The sequence below is a fragment of the Babylonia areolata genome, chromosome 30 (genome assembly GCF_041734735.1).
Source record: "Babylonia areolata isolate BAREFJ2019XMU chromosome 30, ASM4173473v1, whole genome shotgun sequence".
NCBI classification, from domain to species: domain Eukaryota; kingdom Metazoa; phylum Mollusca; class Gastropoda; order Neogastropoda; family Buccinidae; genus Babylonia; species Babylonia areolata.
The window spans coordinates 9,147,939-9,167,501 of record NC_134905.1 but is presented as its reverse complement, the minus strand read 5'-3'; the positions used below and the strand labels follow the sequence as shown (position 1 = coordinate 9,167,501).

Genomic DNA, 19,563 nt, shown 5'->3' with positions numbered 1-19,563 from the left:
TATACTACTAAAGTTTTAAAGATATTGGAATGTTTAGAGTTAGCTTTGAAAGATTTGGAACGTTTGGAAGATTTGAACAAGTTTGGAAGATTTTAAACACTTCAGAATTTGGGTTGGAAGATCAGGAAAAGTTTGGAATATTTGAAAAGTTTAGAATATTTGGAAAAGTTTTAAGATTTCACACACACACACACACACACACACACACACACACGATATGACGTAAATTATTAGTTCAAAATTAAGTTTGATAGCTACGCTCGTGAAAGGTTTTCCGAACCAAAGTTTTGGACAAAGTGACAATGATACCAGTAAGCAATAAACTCATTTTGCTCAGACGAAATACGAATCTGCTATAGCTGAGAAAAAAAAGAAAGATCTAATAAAATCTTCGTACACATATTTTTGCACAATATGACAACACGTCTGATCCAAACAACCGTTTAATGGTGAAGATACATTTAATAGAACTCCATAAGATACGCTTACATGGCAGGTAAGTGCAAACGAATAAAAAATTCAATAATAGTTGACAACTGCAGTCTGTCGTGATTTTTAAGCTTATCAAAGTGTTTCTACATAACTGCAGTCTGTTATAATTTTTAAGCTTATCAGAGTTTTTCAACTATAATTGTATATATATATATATATATAAACATACATGTATTATTTGGATATCCGCCAAATTTTAGACCAGTGTTATTCAGTCATATCAAATGTTACTTAGTGTTTCTTTTCATACCATCAGTAAAATAAATCAGCTGTTAACCCATTATAGAATAAAGTATTATATCCGATTACATAATTAGGACACACGTAAATTAAAGGACACTCTAAGGACACCTTAACCTCAATATGGTAGGACAGATAATGCAGATCGGGATGTTAAGAAACATTGTCTGTTACCTCTTACACTTTGAAATGCATAATTTTGTTCGCAGAATTCAGTACGAATTCTGCATTTCAGTCATACTGGTCCTTTTCGTCTCACGGGCCAGCAGTCAAGTAGTTGTTCAACAATTGTAATGATACACGGGTCAGTTTTTATTTTATTCTTTAAAAAAAAAAAAAAAGAAATCAAGTCTCTTACGTTTGTGTACATATCCGCTTGCTGCATGCTATAATCCCTTGTGACAACGTATACATACCTATTACGCCAAAAATGCACATGGTTAACCTCCTAGGCCCTGTTCCCACATTATTTCAAGAAACAATTTTGAAGGAAAAAAGAGTCTTCAAAATGAGTGCAGCAGCCCTTCTCAAACTCTCAGTTGCTATGTTGAAGCTTCCACAACTCCAGAGGGGGTGGAGCCATGACTTGGCGTCTCCCATGCTGGAAGTTTTGATTAGCCAGCTCCACGCGGTTCTGCGGAGTCTTGACAGTCCTGCTAGCCTATTGCTGACGGTAGAGTGCAACAGGGGGCGGAGTTGGAGGGTTGTGATTGGCAGAGGGTGGAGTCTTGACGGTCCTGCCAGCCTGTTGCTGACGGTAGAGTGCAACAGGGGGCGGAGTTGGAGGGTTGTGATTGGCAGAGGGTGGAGTCTTGACGGTCCTGCCAGCCTGTTGCTGACGGTAGAGTGCAACAGGGGGCGGAGTCAGAGGGTTGTGATTTGTAGGATGTGAAGTCACGTGGCCTGGTTCTGGGAGCCTGATTGGTGGCTGAACTTCATTCGAAAGAGGCGTGGCTTCAGCTGCGTTCAGCCAGTAGATGTCCATGCGCTCGCACATGGCGGTCAGCAGAGGCCCCGCCTTCTTCAGGAACGCATAATAAGCTGGGGGAGTGGCGATCACTTGGGGCGCCTGTACACACACACACACACACACACAAACACACACACAACTTTCCTGTGATTCGTGTCGAATTTCTCAGTATTCTAGTAGTCTAACACCTAACCTATTCGTCGTAACTCAAGACTCGTCAAAATTAAACATGCATTGAAAAACAAACAATTTCTGTTTATATCTTCACTAATTGTAGGCTACGATCTCTGTTAGCCGCCAATCACACACACACACACACACACACACACACATACACACACACACTCTTTCACACTCACTCTTTTCACACACACACACATCATCATCATCAACAACAGCAAATGCAGTACCATCTACCAGATTTAAATTCCCTCAGTTCTGCCCCTATCAGCTGTATCAAGACCCACGAACCCTCCATCCTTCAAGACTGCACCTCACTGCACACTGCAGGACTCCTCACCCAGCCAGACAATCATGACTCACCCCCTCCAACAACGCAACCTTCAGTGATCAAAGACCCCAGCCCTGAACAACTTGTCCTTAGCGGGGTTTCGCCATGGAGTCATGCGTTAAACTCAACAGTCATGCGTTAAACTCCGGGCCTCACATTTGGGTCAGGGTATTATCGGCCGAGACACATCGACCCTACAGAACTGACTGCGGAACACAGAATGGTCCAGGCAGAACTGTTGACAATTTTCAGTGACGAGGGTCGCGTGATAGTAACGTCACGTGCTTACTCTCTTGGTGGTGATGTCATCCATTTCAGGCTCCGAGAGATAGAAGTCAAGGTCAAGGTCAACGATGAAACAGGACTTGAACTCGACGTTCTTCAGAGCCGTCAAATGCTGTTTAAAAAAAAAGGATTAAAAATAGGAGCACGTATGCAAACACAAACGCATGCGCGCGCGCACGCAAACATACACACACTCACTCACGGACATTCTCTGTCTCTCTGTCTCTCTTTCTCAATTTAATCCGATTCAACAACAACAAAATAAATAAAAGACTCTCTCTCACACACACACACACACAGGCACACACACACATACACACGCACGCACACACACACACGCACACACAAACACACACACACACACACACACACACACACACACAAACTCACACACGTTCGCTCGAGCACAATCACAAACATTCAAATTAATGCACACTTCAGACAACAACAAGAAAACAACCACCACACTTCTATTATCATCTGTCTTGTAAAATACGATCGCAACTTTACACAGGCCATCCAAAGGTTAAGGCAGCATTACGACACTTACCTCCTGAAAATATCCCAGTCTCCTGCCAAATTGGAACAGTTACAACAACAACAAATCTTACAGTACATTCCTTTTGCAATGGCGTGCAGGTTTTCCGATGTAAATTGCTATTTGACTATTTCAGGTCAGAGACAGAAAGTCATTTTTCTCTCAGCTCTGACTTGGACTGCAGTGGTGCATTTTGTGACTGATACTTTTGGCAGTGCGTGGTGATCAGGGGTCAGGCTGTGTAGATACCCCTTCTGCCCTGTGTGTGTGTGTGTGTGTGTGTGTGTGTGTGTGTGTGTGTGTGTCTGTCTGTCTGTCTGTCTGTGCCAGTGTGTGTGTGTCTTTCTGTCTGTCTGTCTGTCTGTCTGTACCAGTGTGTGTGTGTGTTCGTTCGTTCTTCAGTTCAGCGTCTTTTCACTATCAGTGTGTGTGTGTGTGTGTGTGTGTGTGTGTGTGTGTGATTCTGTGTGTGTGTGTGTGTGTGTGCGTGTGTGCGCGCGTCTGTCTGTGTCAGTGTGTGTGTGTGTGTGTGTGTGTGTGTGTGTGTGTGTGTGTCCGTGTCTGTGTCAGTGTGTGTGTGTGTGTGTGTGTGTGTGTGTGTGTGTCTGTCTGTCTGTCTGTGTGTCTGTGCCAGTGTGTGTGTGTGTGTGTGTGTGTGTGTGTGTGTGTGTGTGTGTCTGTCTGTGCCAGTGTGTGCGTGTGTGTGTGCGTGTGTGTATCATTCTGTGTGTGTGTGCGTGTGTGCACGCGTCTGTCTGTCTGTGTCATGTGTCAGTGTGTGTGTGTGTGTGTGTGTGTGTGTGTGTGTGTGTGTTTGTGTGTGTGTGTGTGTTTGTGTGTGTGTGTGTGTGTGTGTGTGTGTGTGTTTGTGTGTGTGTCTGTCTGCCTGTGTCAGTGTGTGTGTGTGTGTGTGTGTGTGTGTGTGTGTGTCGGTAGCTCGGATTCGAACCTTGTCCTTGTCGGTGTAGCGGATGTGTGGCGCAGTGGCCAAGGTTTCCCTGAGGTCAGCACGGGACAGACCGGGGGCTGGTTCCACCACTGTCTGGTGCACGCTCCATCGTTTTCCCTGTCATCGTCGTCATCATCATCATCGTCGTCGTCATCATCACCATCATCATCGTCATCGTCATCAACACCACCACCACCATCATCGTCATTATCATCATCACCACCACCATAATCATGACCACCATCATCATCAGCACGATCATCATCATCATCACCACCATCATCACCATCATCATCGTCGTCGTCATCATCATCATCGTCACATTCATTATCGTCGTGATCCTCATATTCTTCATCGTCGTCATCATCATTTGTCGTCACTATCATGAGTCTCTATCATCGTCATCGTCATCGTCTTCGTCGTCGTCGCCATCGTCGTCGTCTTCGTTAACATAATCAGTCGTTATTATCTTCGTGATCAGTCGTTATTATCTTCGTTATCATCATCAGCAGCAGCAGCAGCAACAGCGGCATCAATATTATCATCATTATAATCATCGTCGTCGTCAACGTCGTCGTTGACTTCATCAGCAATGTTATTATCATTATCATTTGTCGTTGTCATCATCATAATCATAAACATTATTAGTCGTTATCATTATCGTCATCATCAGTTATCATTATCATCAGGTCTGGTCCTTATCGTCGTCGTCGTCATTACTTAATTCCCGTCATCAGTCTCATTGCCTTCAGTGGTAATTGTCGTCATCGGTGTCATCAGTGCCATCATTACCATGATCATTGTCGTAGTTATTATAACTGTAATCATCACTGAGGTCGTCGTCATCATCGTTGTCGTCGTCTTAAACATCACCACCACCATTATTCAGTTCAACAGCTATTGCAGCTGCTGTGACATCGAATACAGGCAGCGATATAAAAAAAAAATGTTACAACAATATAATGATAATTATACTAATGATAACAACAACATAATAATCATAGTAATAATAATCATGGTAATGAAAAAAAAAAAATAATAAGAGGATGACGTAAGATATTCATGATTCTTTATGTACAGTTATTTGCTTAATGAATGAATGAACCAATAAATAGATAAACAAATAAACAAGCATTTCCTTACTCGTATTCTGGAACAAGATTGTGGTCAATCTACTGTTATTGAGAAAATGTGTGTGTGTGTGTGTGTGTGTGTGTGTGTGTGTGTGTGTGTGTGTGTGTGTGTGTGTTACACTTTTGCTTTCTGGATTGTAGACAAAGTCACGTACTTCAAGCTGTATGATTCACACCACTATGATACTGAACACCATCATGATACTGAACACCATCATGATACTGAACACCACTATGATACTGAACACCATCATGATACTGAACACCATCATGATACTGAACACCACTATGATACTGAACACCATCATGATACTGAACACCACTATGATACTGAACACCATCATGATACTGAACACCACTATGATACTGAACACCATCATGATACTGAACACCACTATGATACTGAACACCATCATGATACTGAACACCATCATGATACTGAACACCACTATGATACTGAACACCATCATGATACTGAACACCACTATGATACTGAACACCATCATGATACTGAACACCACTATGATACTGAACACCATCATGATACTGAACACCATCATGATACTGAACACCACTATGATACCACTATGATACTGAACACCACTATGATACTGAACACCATCATGATACTGAACACCACTATGATACTGAACACCATCATGATACTGAACACCACTATGATACTGAACACCATCATGATACTGAACACCACTATGATACTGAACACCATCATGATACTGAACACCACTATGATACTGAACACCATCATGATACTGAACACCATCATGATACTGAACACCATCATGATACTGAACACCATCATGATACTGAACAGCACTATGATACTGAACACCACTATGATACTGAACAGCACTATGATACTGAACACCACTATGATACTGAACACCATCATGATACTGAACACCACTATGATACTGAACACCATCATGATACTGAACACCACTATGATACTGAACACCATCATGATACTGAACACCACTATGATACTGAACACCACTATGATATTGAACACCATCATGATACTGAACACCATCATGATACTGAACACCATCATGATACTGAACAGCACTATGATACTGAACACCACTATGATACTGAACACCATCATGATACTGAACACCATCATGATACTGAACACCACTATGATACCACTATGATACTGAACACCACTATGATACTGAACACCACTATGATACTGAACACCATCATGATACTGAACACCACTATGATACTGAGCACCGAACACCACTATGATACTGAACACCATCATGATACTGAACACCACTATGATACTGAGCACCGAACACCACTATGATACTGAACACCATCATGATACTGAACACCACTATGATACTGAGCACCGAACACCACTATGATACTGAACACCACTATGATACTGAACACCACTATGATACTGAACACCATCATGATACTGAACACCACTATGATACTGAGCACCGAACACCACTATGATACTGAGCACCACTATGATACTGAACACCATCATGATACTGAACACCATCATGATACTGAACACCACCATGATACTGAGCACCACTATGATACTGAACACCATCATGATACTGAACACCATCATGATACTGAGCACCACTATGATACTGAACACCACTATGATACTGAACACCATCATGATACTGAACACCACTATGATACTGAACACCATCATGATACTGAACACCATCATGATACTGAACACCATCATGATACTGAGCACCACTATGATACTGAGCACCGAACACCACTATGATACTGAACACCATCATGATACTGAGCACCAGTATGATACTGAACACCATCATGATACTGAACACCATCATGATACTGAGCACCACTATGATACTGAACACCACTATGATACTGAACACCACTATGATACTGAGCACCACTATGATACTGAACACCATCATGATACTGAACACCACTATGATACTGAACACCATCATGATACTGAACACCACTATGATACTGAACACCATCATGATACTGAACACCACTATGATACCACTATGATACTGAGCACCACTATGATACTGAACACCATCATGATACTGAACACTGAACACTGAACACAAATGACTTGTTTTCTCACCCTCTGAACTGGCACAGAAAATCCTGAACTGACCAGCACCACGACAAGAAGTACCGTAACTGCGGCGTTCATCTTCGTGATGTTATGTCTGCGTTATTTCCCTTGCCTTGGACGCTTTCAAATGGTGGTGAGTTCTCTTTTGCTTCAAACTTTGTTGTGAACAAATGTCTTTTTTTTAGTTAAAATACGAGCACTGTGTTGCTTGATGTTATTTTCTTCCAGACACAAGAGGCACCCGTACTTCCTCACAGGCAAGGACTGGGTGTTCGTCTGAGGTTGAATGAAAGTCGTGTGTGTCCCTTTATATACCTTGGGTGTTTAGAAGGTTACATCAGTGTGTGATAACGCAATGTGTGTGTGTGTGTGTGGAGGGGTGGGTGGGGGTTGGGGGGGGGGGGGGAGGTTGTTCAGTTCCCGATGTTTGTCGATTTTTTGGCGACGTGTGGTGTTTCTCTCTGTGTTATTGTTGATGACGATGACGATAATGATTCCCTTTGCTGCTGGGAGTATTATATATCATCTCGCCATTTGTCTGTGGTGGAGTATTATATATCCTCTCACCCTGTATATGTGGTGGAGTATTAAATATCCCCTCACCCTGTGTCCGTGGTGGAGTATTACATATCCTCTCACCCTGTGTCCGTGGTGGAGTATTATATATCCTCTCACCCTGTGTATGTGGTGGAGTATTATATATCCTCTCACCCTGTATCTGTGGTGGAGTATTAAATATCCTCTCACCCTGTGTCCGTGGTGGAGTATTACATATCCTCTCACCCTGTGTCCGTGGTGGAGTATTATACATCATCTCACCCTGTGTCTGTGGTGGAGTATTAAATATCCTCCCACCCTGTATCTGTGGTGGAGTATTACATATCCTCTCACCCTGTGTCCGTGGTGGAGTATTATATATCCTCTCACCCTGTATCTGTGGTGGAGTATTAAATATCCTCTCACCATGTGTCCGTGGTGGAGTATTACATATCCCCTCACCCTGTGTCCGTGGTGGAGTATTATATATCCTCTCACCCTTTGTCCGTGGTGGAGTATTACATATCCTCTCACCCTGTGTCTGTGGTAGAGTATTAAATATCCTCTCACCCTGTGTCCGTGGTGGAGTATTATATATCCTCTCACCCTGTGTCCGTGGTGGAGTATTATATATCCTCTCACCATGTGTCCGTGGTGGAGTATTACATATCCTATCACCCTGTGTCCGTGGTGGAGTATTATATATCCTCTCACCCTGTGTCTGTATTGGAGTATTACATATCCTCTCACCCTGTATCTGTGGTGGAGTATTCTATATCCTCTCACCCTGTACCTGTGGTGGAGTATTATATATCCTCTCACCCTGTGTCCGTGGTGGAGTATTATGTATCTTGTCACCCTGTGTCTGTGTTTGAGTATTATATATCCTCTCACCCTGTGTCCGTGGTGGAGTATTATGTATCCTGTCACCCTGTGTCTGTGTTGGAGTATTATATATCCTCTCACCCTGTGTCTGTGGTGGAGCATTACATATCCTCTCACCCTGTGTCTGTGTTGGAGTATTATATATCCTCTCACCCTGTGTATGTGGTGGAGTATTATATATCCTCTCACCCTGTGTCTGTGTTGGAGTATTATATATCCTCTCACCCTTTGTCCGTGGTGGAGTATTACATATCCTCTAACCCTGTGTCCGTGGTGGAGTATTATATATCATCTCACACTGTGTCCGTGGTGGAGTATTACATATCCTCTCACCCTGTGTCCGTGGTGGAGTATTCTATATCCTCTCACCCTGTACCTGTGGTGGAGTATTATATATCCTCTCACCCTGTGTCCGTGGTGGAGTATTATGTATCCTGTCACCCTGTGTCTGTGTTTGAGTATTATATATCCTCTCACCCTGTGTCCGTGGTGGAGTATTACATATCCTCTCACCCTGTGTCCGTGGTGGAGTATTATATATCATCTCACCCTGTGTCCGTGATGGAGTATTATATATCCTCTCACCCTGTGTCCGTGGTGGAGTATTATATATCCTCTCACCATGTGTCCGTGGTGGAGTATTACATATCCTCTCACCCTCTGTATGTGGTGGAGTATTATATATCCTCTCACCCTGTGTCTGTGTTGGAGCATTATATATCCACTCACCCTGTGTATGTGGTGGAGTATTACATATCCTCTCACCCTGTGTCTGTGTTGGAGTATTACATATCCTCTCACCCTGTGTCTGTGTTGGAGTATTACATATCCTCTCACCCTGTGTCTGTGTTGGAGTATTACATATCCTCTCACCCTGTATCTGTGGTGGAGCATTACATATCCTCTCACCCTGTATCTGTGGTGGAGTATTACATACCCTCTCACCCTGTATCTGTGGTGGAGTATTACATATCGTCTCACCATATGTCCGTGGTGGAGTATTATATATCCTCTCACACTGTGTCTGTGGTGGAGTATTAAATATCCTCTCACCCTGTGTCCATGGTGGAGTATTACATATCCTCTCACCCTGTGTCCGTGGTGGAGTATAACATATCCTCTCACCCTGTGTCTGTGTTGAAGTATTATATATCCTTTCACCATGTATCTGTGGTGGAGTATTATATATCCTCTCACCCTGTGTCTGTGTTGGAGTATTATATATCCTCTCACCCTTTGTCCGTGGTGGAGTATTACATATCCTCTAACCCTGTGTCCGTGGTGGAGTATTATATATCATCTCACACTGTGTCCGTGGTGGAGTATTACATATCCTCTCACCCTGTGTCCGTGGTGGAGTATTATATATCCTCTCACCCTGTATCTGTGGTGGAGTATTACATATCCTCTCACCCTGTGTATGTGGTGGAGTATTATATATCCTCTCACCCTGTGTCTGTGTTGGAGTATTATATATCCTCTCACCCTGTGTCCGTGGTGGAGTATTACATATCCTCTCACCCTGTGTCCGTGGTGGAGTATTATATATCATCTCACCCTGTGTCCGTGATGGAGTATTATATATCCTCTCACCCTGTGTCCGTGGTGGAGTATTATATATCCTCTCACCATGCGTCCGTGGTGGAGTATTACATATCCTCTCACCCTCTGTATGTGGTGGAGTATTATATATCCTCTCACCCTGTGTCTGTGTTGGAGCATTATATATCCACTCACCCTGTGTATGTGGTGGAGTATTACATATCCTCTCACCCTGTGTCTGTGTTGGAGTATTACATATCCTCTCACCCTGTGTCTGTGTTGGAGTATTACATATCCTCTCACCCTGTGTCTGTGTTGGAGTATTACATATCCTCTCACCCTGTATCTGTGGTGGAGCATTACATATCCTCTCACCCTGTATCTGTGGTGGAGTATTACATACCCTCTCACCCTGTATCTGTGGTGGAGTATTACATATCGTCTCACCATATGTCCGTGGTGGAGTATTATATATCCTCTCACCCTGTGTCTGTGGTGGAGTATTAAATATCCTCTCACCCTGTGTCCATGGTGGAGTATTACATATCCTCTCACCCTGTGTCCGTGGTGGAGTATAACATATCCTCTCACCCTGTGTCTGTGTTGAAGTATTATATATCCTTTCACCATGTATCTGTGGTGGAGTATTATATATCCTCTCACGCTGTGTCTGTGGTGGAGTATTACATATCCTCTCACCCTATGTCCGTGGTGGAGTATTATATATCCTCTCACCATGTGTCCGTGGTGGAATATTACATATCCTCTCACCCTGTGTATGTGGTGGAGTATTATATATCCTCTCACCCTGTGTCTGTGTTGGAGTATTATATATCCTCTCACCCTGTGTCCGTGGTGGAGTATTATATATCCTCTCACCCTGTGCCCATGGTGGAGTATTATGTATCCACTCACCCTGTGTATGTGGTGGAGTATTACATATCCTCTCACCCTGTATCTGTGGTGGAGTATTACATACCCTCTCACACTGTATCTGTGGTGGAGTATTACATATCGTCTCACCCTGTGTCCGTGGTGGAGTATTATATATCCTGTCACCCTGTGTCTGTGTTGGAGTATTATATATCCTCTCACCCTGTGTCCATGGTGGAGTATTATATATCCTTTCACCATGTGTCTGTGGCGGATTATTATTTATCCTCTCACCATGTGTCTGTGGTGGAGTATTATATATCCTCTCACCATGTGTCTGTGGTGGAGTATTCACAAACACAGACATAGAGAGACAGACAGATATATATCGAGTGATGCACAAACACAGACATAGACATACAGATATACATCAAGTGATGCACAAACACAGACATAGAGAGACAGACAGATATGCATCAAGTGATGCACAATCACACAGACATAGAGGGACAGACAGATATACATCAAGTGATGCACAAACACATAGTCATAGAGAGACAGACAGATATATATCGAGTGATGCACAAACACAGACATAGAGAGACATACAGATATACATCAAGTGATGCGCAAACACAGACATAGAGAGACAGACAGATATACATCAAGTGATGCACAAACACAGACATAGAGAGACAGACAGATATACATCAAGTGATGCACAAACACAGACATAGAGAGACAGACAGATATACATTAAGTGATGCACAAACACAAACATAGTGAGACAGATAGATATACATCAGTTAATGCACAAACACAGACATAGAGAGACAGCCAGATATACATCAAATGATGTACAAACACACAGACATAGAGAGACATACAGATATACATCAAGTGATGCACAAACACATAGTCATAGAGAGACAGACAGATATACATCGAGTGATGCACAAACACAGACATAGAGAGGCAGACAGATATACATCAAGTGATGCAGAAACACACAGACATAGAGAGACAGACAGATACACATCAAGTGATGCACAAACACAGACATAGAGAGACAGACATATATACATCGAGTGATGCATAAACACACAGTCATAGAGAGACAGAGAGATATACATGGAGTAATGCACAAACACAGTCATAGAGAGACAGACAGACATACATCAAGTGATGCACAAACACAGTCATAGAGAGACAGACAGATATACATCAAGTGATGCACAAACACAGTCATAGAGAGACAGACAGATACATATCAAGTGATGCACAAACACAGACATAGAGAGACAGATATACATCGAGTGATGCACAAACACACAGTCATAGAGAGACAGACAGATATACATCGAGTGATGCACAAACACACAGTCATAGAGAGACAGACATATATACATCGAGTGATGCACAAACACAGTCATAGAGAGACAGACATATATACATCGAGTGATGCACAAACACAGTCATAGAGAGACAGACATATATACATCGAGTGATGCACAAACACAGTCATAGAGAGACAGACATATATACATCGAGTGATGCACAAACACAGTCATAGAGAGACAGACATATATACATCGAGTGATGCACAAACACAGTCATAGAGAGACATATATACATCGAGACAAACACAGAGACATAGAAAGAGAGACAGAAAAACATAGATAGGCAGAAAGAAAAAGAGAGAATTCCAAGTAATTTTAAAGTAATGCATTCGCAAATGTATGCTTTCTTCTCTCCTTTATTTATTCATTTATTTATCTATTTTATCATCGTTACTATTATTATTATTGTTATCATCATATTTATATGTTTGTTTGTTTTTAAAGTAACTTGTCTTTCAGATTAAGAAAGAATGTAATGCGACGACAAAAAAAATATTTGTTTATCTATTCATATTTGCTTATCTATTCATATACACACAATACACCCCCCCCCCCGCCCCCATACCCTCCCTCCGCATCCGCACCCTCCCCCCCCAGGCTCCCCCACTCTCACACACTCAAACGAGCGAGCGCGCTCACACGAAAACACACATAGTGTAAAGTAGGGATTTGAACACGAGTATAGATATCCCAGATATTAAAAAGAATTCCAGCACAACCATAACTCAGCTTTTTTATCAACGTTTCCCATCTGTCAAACCGCGAGACTGAATTTACCCCCCCCCCCCCCAAATATCTGTCACACACACACACACACACACACACACACACGCACACACACACACACACCCGGACCCCCCTCTCCCACCCCGCCCCCTCCTTATAAACATTGGTGACTGAGGCTAGAACGACACCCCAAACCCACCACCTGACCGTTTGAAGCCTCTCACCAAACATGACTCCTCAGCACTATCATCAATAGACCAGCTGAGGAAGATGAATTGATGAAACATGAACACACGAGGAAGTTAGTCTTTTCCAGGGGGCACGCGTTTTCAGTGCCAGACACTGTGTTGGAAGAAAAGGAGACTTAACTGAAAGGGTGTGACCAGGCTGGTGTGAGTTCGACAGGGGGGTTCTGGTGGTAGAGACGGCAGTCAAGCAGGGTGTGGTGGTGGTGGGGGAGGGCATCGTGTGGATTATTGGTTTGTGACGTTTTTTTACGTGTCCTACACCTTGTTCTATACTGCTGTTTAAATCTGATATGATCTCCATCACCTCACAAACTACAGCTCACCATTTGTAATACATATGATAATGTTAATGAGATGGCAACAATAACAATGATGACAATGACGATGTTGATGATAATGACGTAACAGGCAACAATGACAATGATGATGTTGATGATAATGACGTAACAGACAACTATGACAATGATGACAATTGTGATGTTATGATAATGACATAACAGACAACTGTGACAATGGTGATGTTGAGGATAATGACGTAATAGACAACTATGACAATGACAATGACAATATTGATGATGATGATGTAACAGACAACTATGACAATTGTGATGTTGAGGATAATGACGTAACAGACAACTATGACAATGATGACAATTGTGATGTTATGATAATGACATAACAGACAACTGTGACAATGGTGATGTTGAGGATAATGACGTAATAGACAACTATGACAATGACAATATTGATGATGATGATGTAACAGACAACTATGACAATGATGATGTTGAGAATAATGACGTAACAGACAACTATGACAATGATGGTGTTGAGAATAATGATTCAACAGACAACTATGACAATGATGATAGGAACGACAGCGGCAGCAGCAGCAACAATGATAATGATAATGATGTTAATAAAGAATTCCATACAACGCTAACAAACGCTGTACAATGTTAAAACGCACAGTTATTGTGTGTGTTAAAAGATAACTCAGAAACAGGCTTTTGTAGTGGTCAGTAGTAGGAGTAGTACTGGTGGTAGTTGTTGTTTAAGTTGTGACTGTGGTTGTTCAAATACAACGGTACGCGCAATCTCCACATCATACAAACACTGTCGCACACACACACACACACACACACACACACACACACACATTACTTAACCACATCCCTTTTCAGTTCAGTTGAGTTCAGCTGCACAAACCTTTAGAGAGAACCACGTGAACTTAATCCATGAAACACTTCTGGCCTATCTCAGTAGCAGTTCTGTAGTTTTGCTAATCAACGTGGTTTTATCAACGCTTTCCCAGATTTGCAGTGCCAATTTCAGTCTTTGATCTCAGGGGTTTTGAACCCCCCGTGGTTTGGCGGGAGAAGGCATTGGGCCAAATAAGGTGTTGGTGGTTGGAAGGCTTGAATCAATAGCGTCGACTGAAGTGATACGGACGGCTGTATTGATTGTGAGATGGTGGTTATAGAACTGATTGATTGGCTTCACCCTTTTATTTCTCCTCTATTTATATTGCTGGTGTTTATATATATATATACATACATACATACATACATACATATATATATATATATATTGCTGTTTTGTTTTTGTTTTTTGTTTTGTTTTTTGTTTATTCTTTTGTTTCGTTTGATTCCATTTGATTTTGATAAAATTTCAAGTTTTTTTGTTGTGTGTGTGTGTGTGCGCGCGCGCGCGCGCGTGTGTGTACATGTGTGAGTGTGTGTGTGTGTGCATGTGTGTGTGTATGTGCATGTGTACATGTGTGAGTGTGTGTGTGTATGTGTGTGTTTCTCTGTGTCTGTGTGTGTTCGCAGGCTTTGTCAACTCCACAAAACTGAAAGTGAAAAGTACTAGGACCTGCCACTACTACTCACACTACTATCAACACACACTAACAAAATAATGAACTAACCTACCCCCCCCCCCCCCCCCCCCCCCCCCCCCTGCTCCCCTGCCAGCGGGCACTAGCCAGTCTGAGCTGCAGTCTGTCGGCCAACAAAGCTGTTCTGACCAGGAAGATACAGCAAATGAAGGGGAGCAGCCAACACGACAACACTGCCACTCTCAGATCCACGGGTAAATTCATGTCAGATGTACACCACACTGTCTGGTTGTTGCAGCACCGCCTGGCCACCAGCACCGTCACCATGACGTGACTGTCCAGGGACAGGAGGTGGGAACTGCTCGACAGGTCACACACCCGGGACCCGCTATCAGCAGTGAAGGACCGTGACCACAAACCAGACAGCAGCACTCTCCACGCTGGAACCTGTATGGAAGGACAGCAACGTTTAACAGCAAAAACAACATCAGGCTCCTGTGTGCACTGCTGTATTCTATTCTTTTGCGCTGCTGTATTCTATTCTTCCTGTGTGCGCTGCTGTATTCTATTCCTGTGTGCACTGCTGTATTCTATTCTTCCTGTGTGCACTGCTGTATTCTATTCTTCCTGTGTGCGCTGCTGTATTCTATTCCTGTGTGCACTGCTGTATTCTATTCTTCTTGTGTGCACTGCTGTATTCTATTCTTCCTGTGTGCGCTGCTGTATTCTATTCTTCTTGTGTGCACTGCTGTATTCTATTCTTCTTGTGTGCACTGCTGTATTCTATTCTTCCTGTGTGCACTGCTGTATTCTATTCTTCCTGTGTGCACTGCTGTATTCTATTCTTCCTGTGTGCGCTGCTGTATTCTATTCCTGTGTGCACTGCTGTATTCTATTCCTGTGTGCGCTGCTGTATTCTATTCCTGTGTGCACTGCTGTATTCTATTCTTCCTGTGTGCACTGCTGTATTCTATTCTTCCTGTGTGCACTGCTGTATTCTATTCTTCCTGTGTGCGCTGCTGTATTCTATTCCTGTGTGCACTGCTGTATTCTATTCTTCTTGTGTGCACTGCTGTATTCTATTCTTCCTGTGTGCACTGCTGTATTCTATTCTTCCTGTGTGCACTGCTGTATTCTATTCTTCCTGTGTGCACTGCTGTATTCTATTCTTCCTGTGTGCGCTGCTGTATTCTATTCCTGTGTGCACTGCTGTATTCTATTCTTCTTGTGTGCACTGCTGTATTCTATTCTTTCTGTGTGCACTGCTGTATTCTATTCTTCCTGTGTGCACTGCTGTATTCTATTCTTTTGCGCTGCTGTATTCTATTCTTCCTGTGTGCGCTGCTGTATTCTATTCCTGTGTGCACTGCTGTATTCTATTCTTCCTGTGTGCACTGCTGTATTCTATTCTTCCTGTGTGCGCTGCTGTATTCTATTCCTGTGTGCACTGCTGTATTCTATTCTTCTTGTGTGCACTGCTGTATTCTATTCTTTCTGTGTGCACTGCTGTATTCTATTCTTCCTGTGTGCACTGCTGTATTCTATTCTTCTTGTGTGCGCTGCTGTATTCTATTCTTCCTGTGTGCGCGAGACATGGACCTTCGCAGTAGGTTTGGAAAGAAGAATACAAGCCATGAAAATGAGGTGTTGTCACAAAATACCACACAACAGACACACTGGTCACATCAGCAATGAACAAGTGCGCCAAACCAAGCGCCACGAAGGACCGTGTGAAGATCTGCTGACATCAGTTAAGAAAAGGGAACTACGTTTGTATGTGGTATGGCCATGAAACACTGAACAATCCTCCAGGGAACTGTTGAAGGAGGGAGAGGGAGACAGAAAAAGGCAATGGACTGACAACAGTGCAGAATGGACAGGAAACCCACTTGCATGGACCCAGGTTTTTCCACACAACCAACAGGCCTGGAGGGACAGTATACATTCAAAGTACTGGAGGGGAATTATTTTCAGGCGTAAGTCTGAAATCACTCCAACCTTGTTCTAATTTCATTCCCCTGGAGTGGCTCTGGCTCACCATTGTCGTGTCTGGAACTACTCCCCGGACAGTGAGTTTTGGCACGTGCACAAACACACCTTACCTGACAGGGAGGTGAAATGGCCACGTGCCTTATCTACCCTGTGGGGTGTTTTTTGGACCATGCCCCAGATTACTCCATGGGAAGTGGATTCGGAACAGGGTGGGGAGTGATTCTGTTTCGTGTTCAGCCCAATACCCCCACCCCCCACCTCAATTTCAGGTTCACAGGTTCAATGTGCTTGAATTGATAGATTTTGTTGTCTGGGGCAATTTGATGATTTTGAAGGGGGCGGGGGAGGGATTGTGGACCATTGGGGGGGGGGGGGGGAGGTCGGTCTGGGTTTACTCCCCGGGGTGTGAGTTTAGGTACGTGCCCAGAACATAACTGTAAAAACCCGCCACAAAGGTTATCGGGTCTGACCTACCATCTCTGGGCAACATACACCATAAGCGGCGACTCAGAAAAGCAAAATCAGTCAGCCAGGATTAATCACATCCAGGTTTTAGGAATTTGAGATACACCCCTCGGGTCCTCAGTACCAAGACCCAAACCATTTTTCCAGACTTCTGTGACTGTACGATCCCTGTCGTCAGTGTTCATAAGCAGTTAGAATGAATGACTCTTTTTATGTGTGTTCATGAATGTGATCAACCAGAATGAATGAACCTTTCCGTTAACATGCGTTCATTAGTATGCGTAATTACAATGAGTTAATCGGCTTTTATTTTACATGTATGAATAATTTTAATGAAATAATCTTTAACATGTACGTATGAGCAATTAGACTGAATAGATTTTTTTATTTTATTAAAACGTGTTTCCAGGAGAACGACAATTTGAATGAATCTTTTGTGGTATGCGCAATTAGAATGGATGAATGTGTGATGATACTCACAGCACCAGTCCATGGCGATTCAGGTGATTGAGTTTGTCCGGCCGGGCATCAAAAATAAAAACTGACATTCTGGCTACCTGCCGTAACATGCTGTCATTGCCATGGTGTCAGTGTACTATTGTATTCTGCCCTTTGAGACTGTTGTGCTGACAGAAGTAGCTGTGTGCCCTGACAGTGACAAATACTGCAGTGATGACATTGAAGGGAGACCACCACCAGCTGATCATTATCGGTTATACGTCAGCCCCTGCCCTGTCCCTCCACCCAGACCCTCCCACAACCACACCCACTCCCCCCTTCCCGCTAGATTCCTTGCCCCACCTGGAACCGCTTGTGTACTTCGGACTTCGGGCTATGACGCCACAGATGTCAACCGATGGTGTGGGGTATGACGCCACAGATGTCAACCGATGGTGTGGGGTATGACACCACAAGTGTCAACAGATGATGTGGGGCATGACGCCACAAGTGTCAACAGATGGTGTGGGCTATGACGCCACAGATGTCAACCGATGTTGTGGGGTATGACGCCACAAGTGTCAACAGATGGTGTGGGGCATGACGCCACAAGTGTCAACAGATGATGTGGTGTATGACGCCACAAGTGTCAACATATGATGTGGGGTATGACGCCATAAGTGTCAACAGATGGTGTGGTATATGACACCACAAGTGTCAACCAATGATGTGGGGTATGACGCCACAAGTGTCAACCGATTATGTGGAGTATGACGCCACAAGTGTCAACAGGTGATGTGGGGTATGACGCCACAAGTGTCAACCGATGGTGTGGGGTATGACGCCACAAGCGTCAACCGATGATGTGGGGTATGACGCCACAGGTGTGTCAACAGATGCTGTGGGGTATGACGCCACAGGTGTGTCAACAGATGGTGTGGGGTATGACGCCACAGGTGTGTCAACAGATGGTGTGGGGTATGACGCCACAAGTGTCAACTGATTATGTGGGGTATGACGCCACAAGTGTGTCAACAGATGCTGTGGGGTATGACGCCACAAGTGTCAACTGATTATGTGGGGTATGACGCCACGAGTGTCAACAGATGGTGTGGGGTATGACGCCACAAGTGTGTCAACAGATGGTGTGGGGTATGACGCCACAAGTGTCAACCGATGGTGTGGGGTATGACGCCACTAGTGTGTCAACAGATGGTGTGGGGTATGACGCCACAAGTGTCAACCGATGGTGTGGGGTATGACGCCACAAGTGTGTCAACAGATGCTGTGGGGTATGACGCTACAAGTGTCAACTGATTATGTGGGGTATGACGCCACAAGCGTCAACCGATGGTGTGGGGTATGACACCACGA

At 43.6% G+C, this 19,563-nt stretch overlaps 1 protein-coding gene across 1 annotated transcript; it reads right to left on the bottom strand.

Annotated features, from left to right (window-relative positions):
• Positions 1-465: 465 nt before the first annotated feature.
• Positions 466-7,505, bottom strand: LOC143275508 (uncharacterized). Its single transcript, XM_076579661.1, has 4 exons — positions 7,250-7,505; positions 3,986-4,102; positions 2,503-2,610; positions 466-1,801 (listed from the first exon to the last, which is right to left on the bottom strand). The coding sequence occupies exons 1-4, from the start codon at positions 7,319-7,321 to the stop codon at positions 1,394-1,396; spliced, it is 705 nt and encodes a 234-aa protein (XP_076435776.1). The 5' UTR covers positions 7,322-7,505; the 3' UTR covers positions 466-1,393.
• Between the last annotated feature and the right edge of the window lie 12,058 nt (positions 7,506-19,563).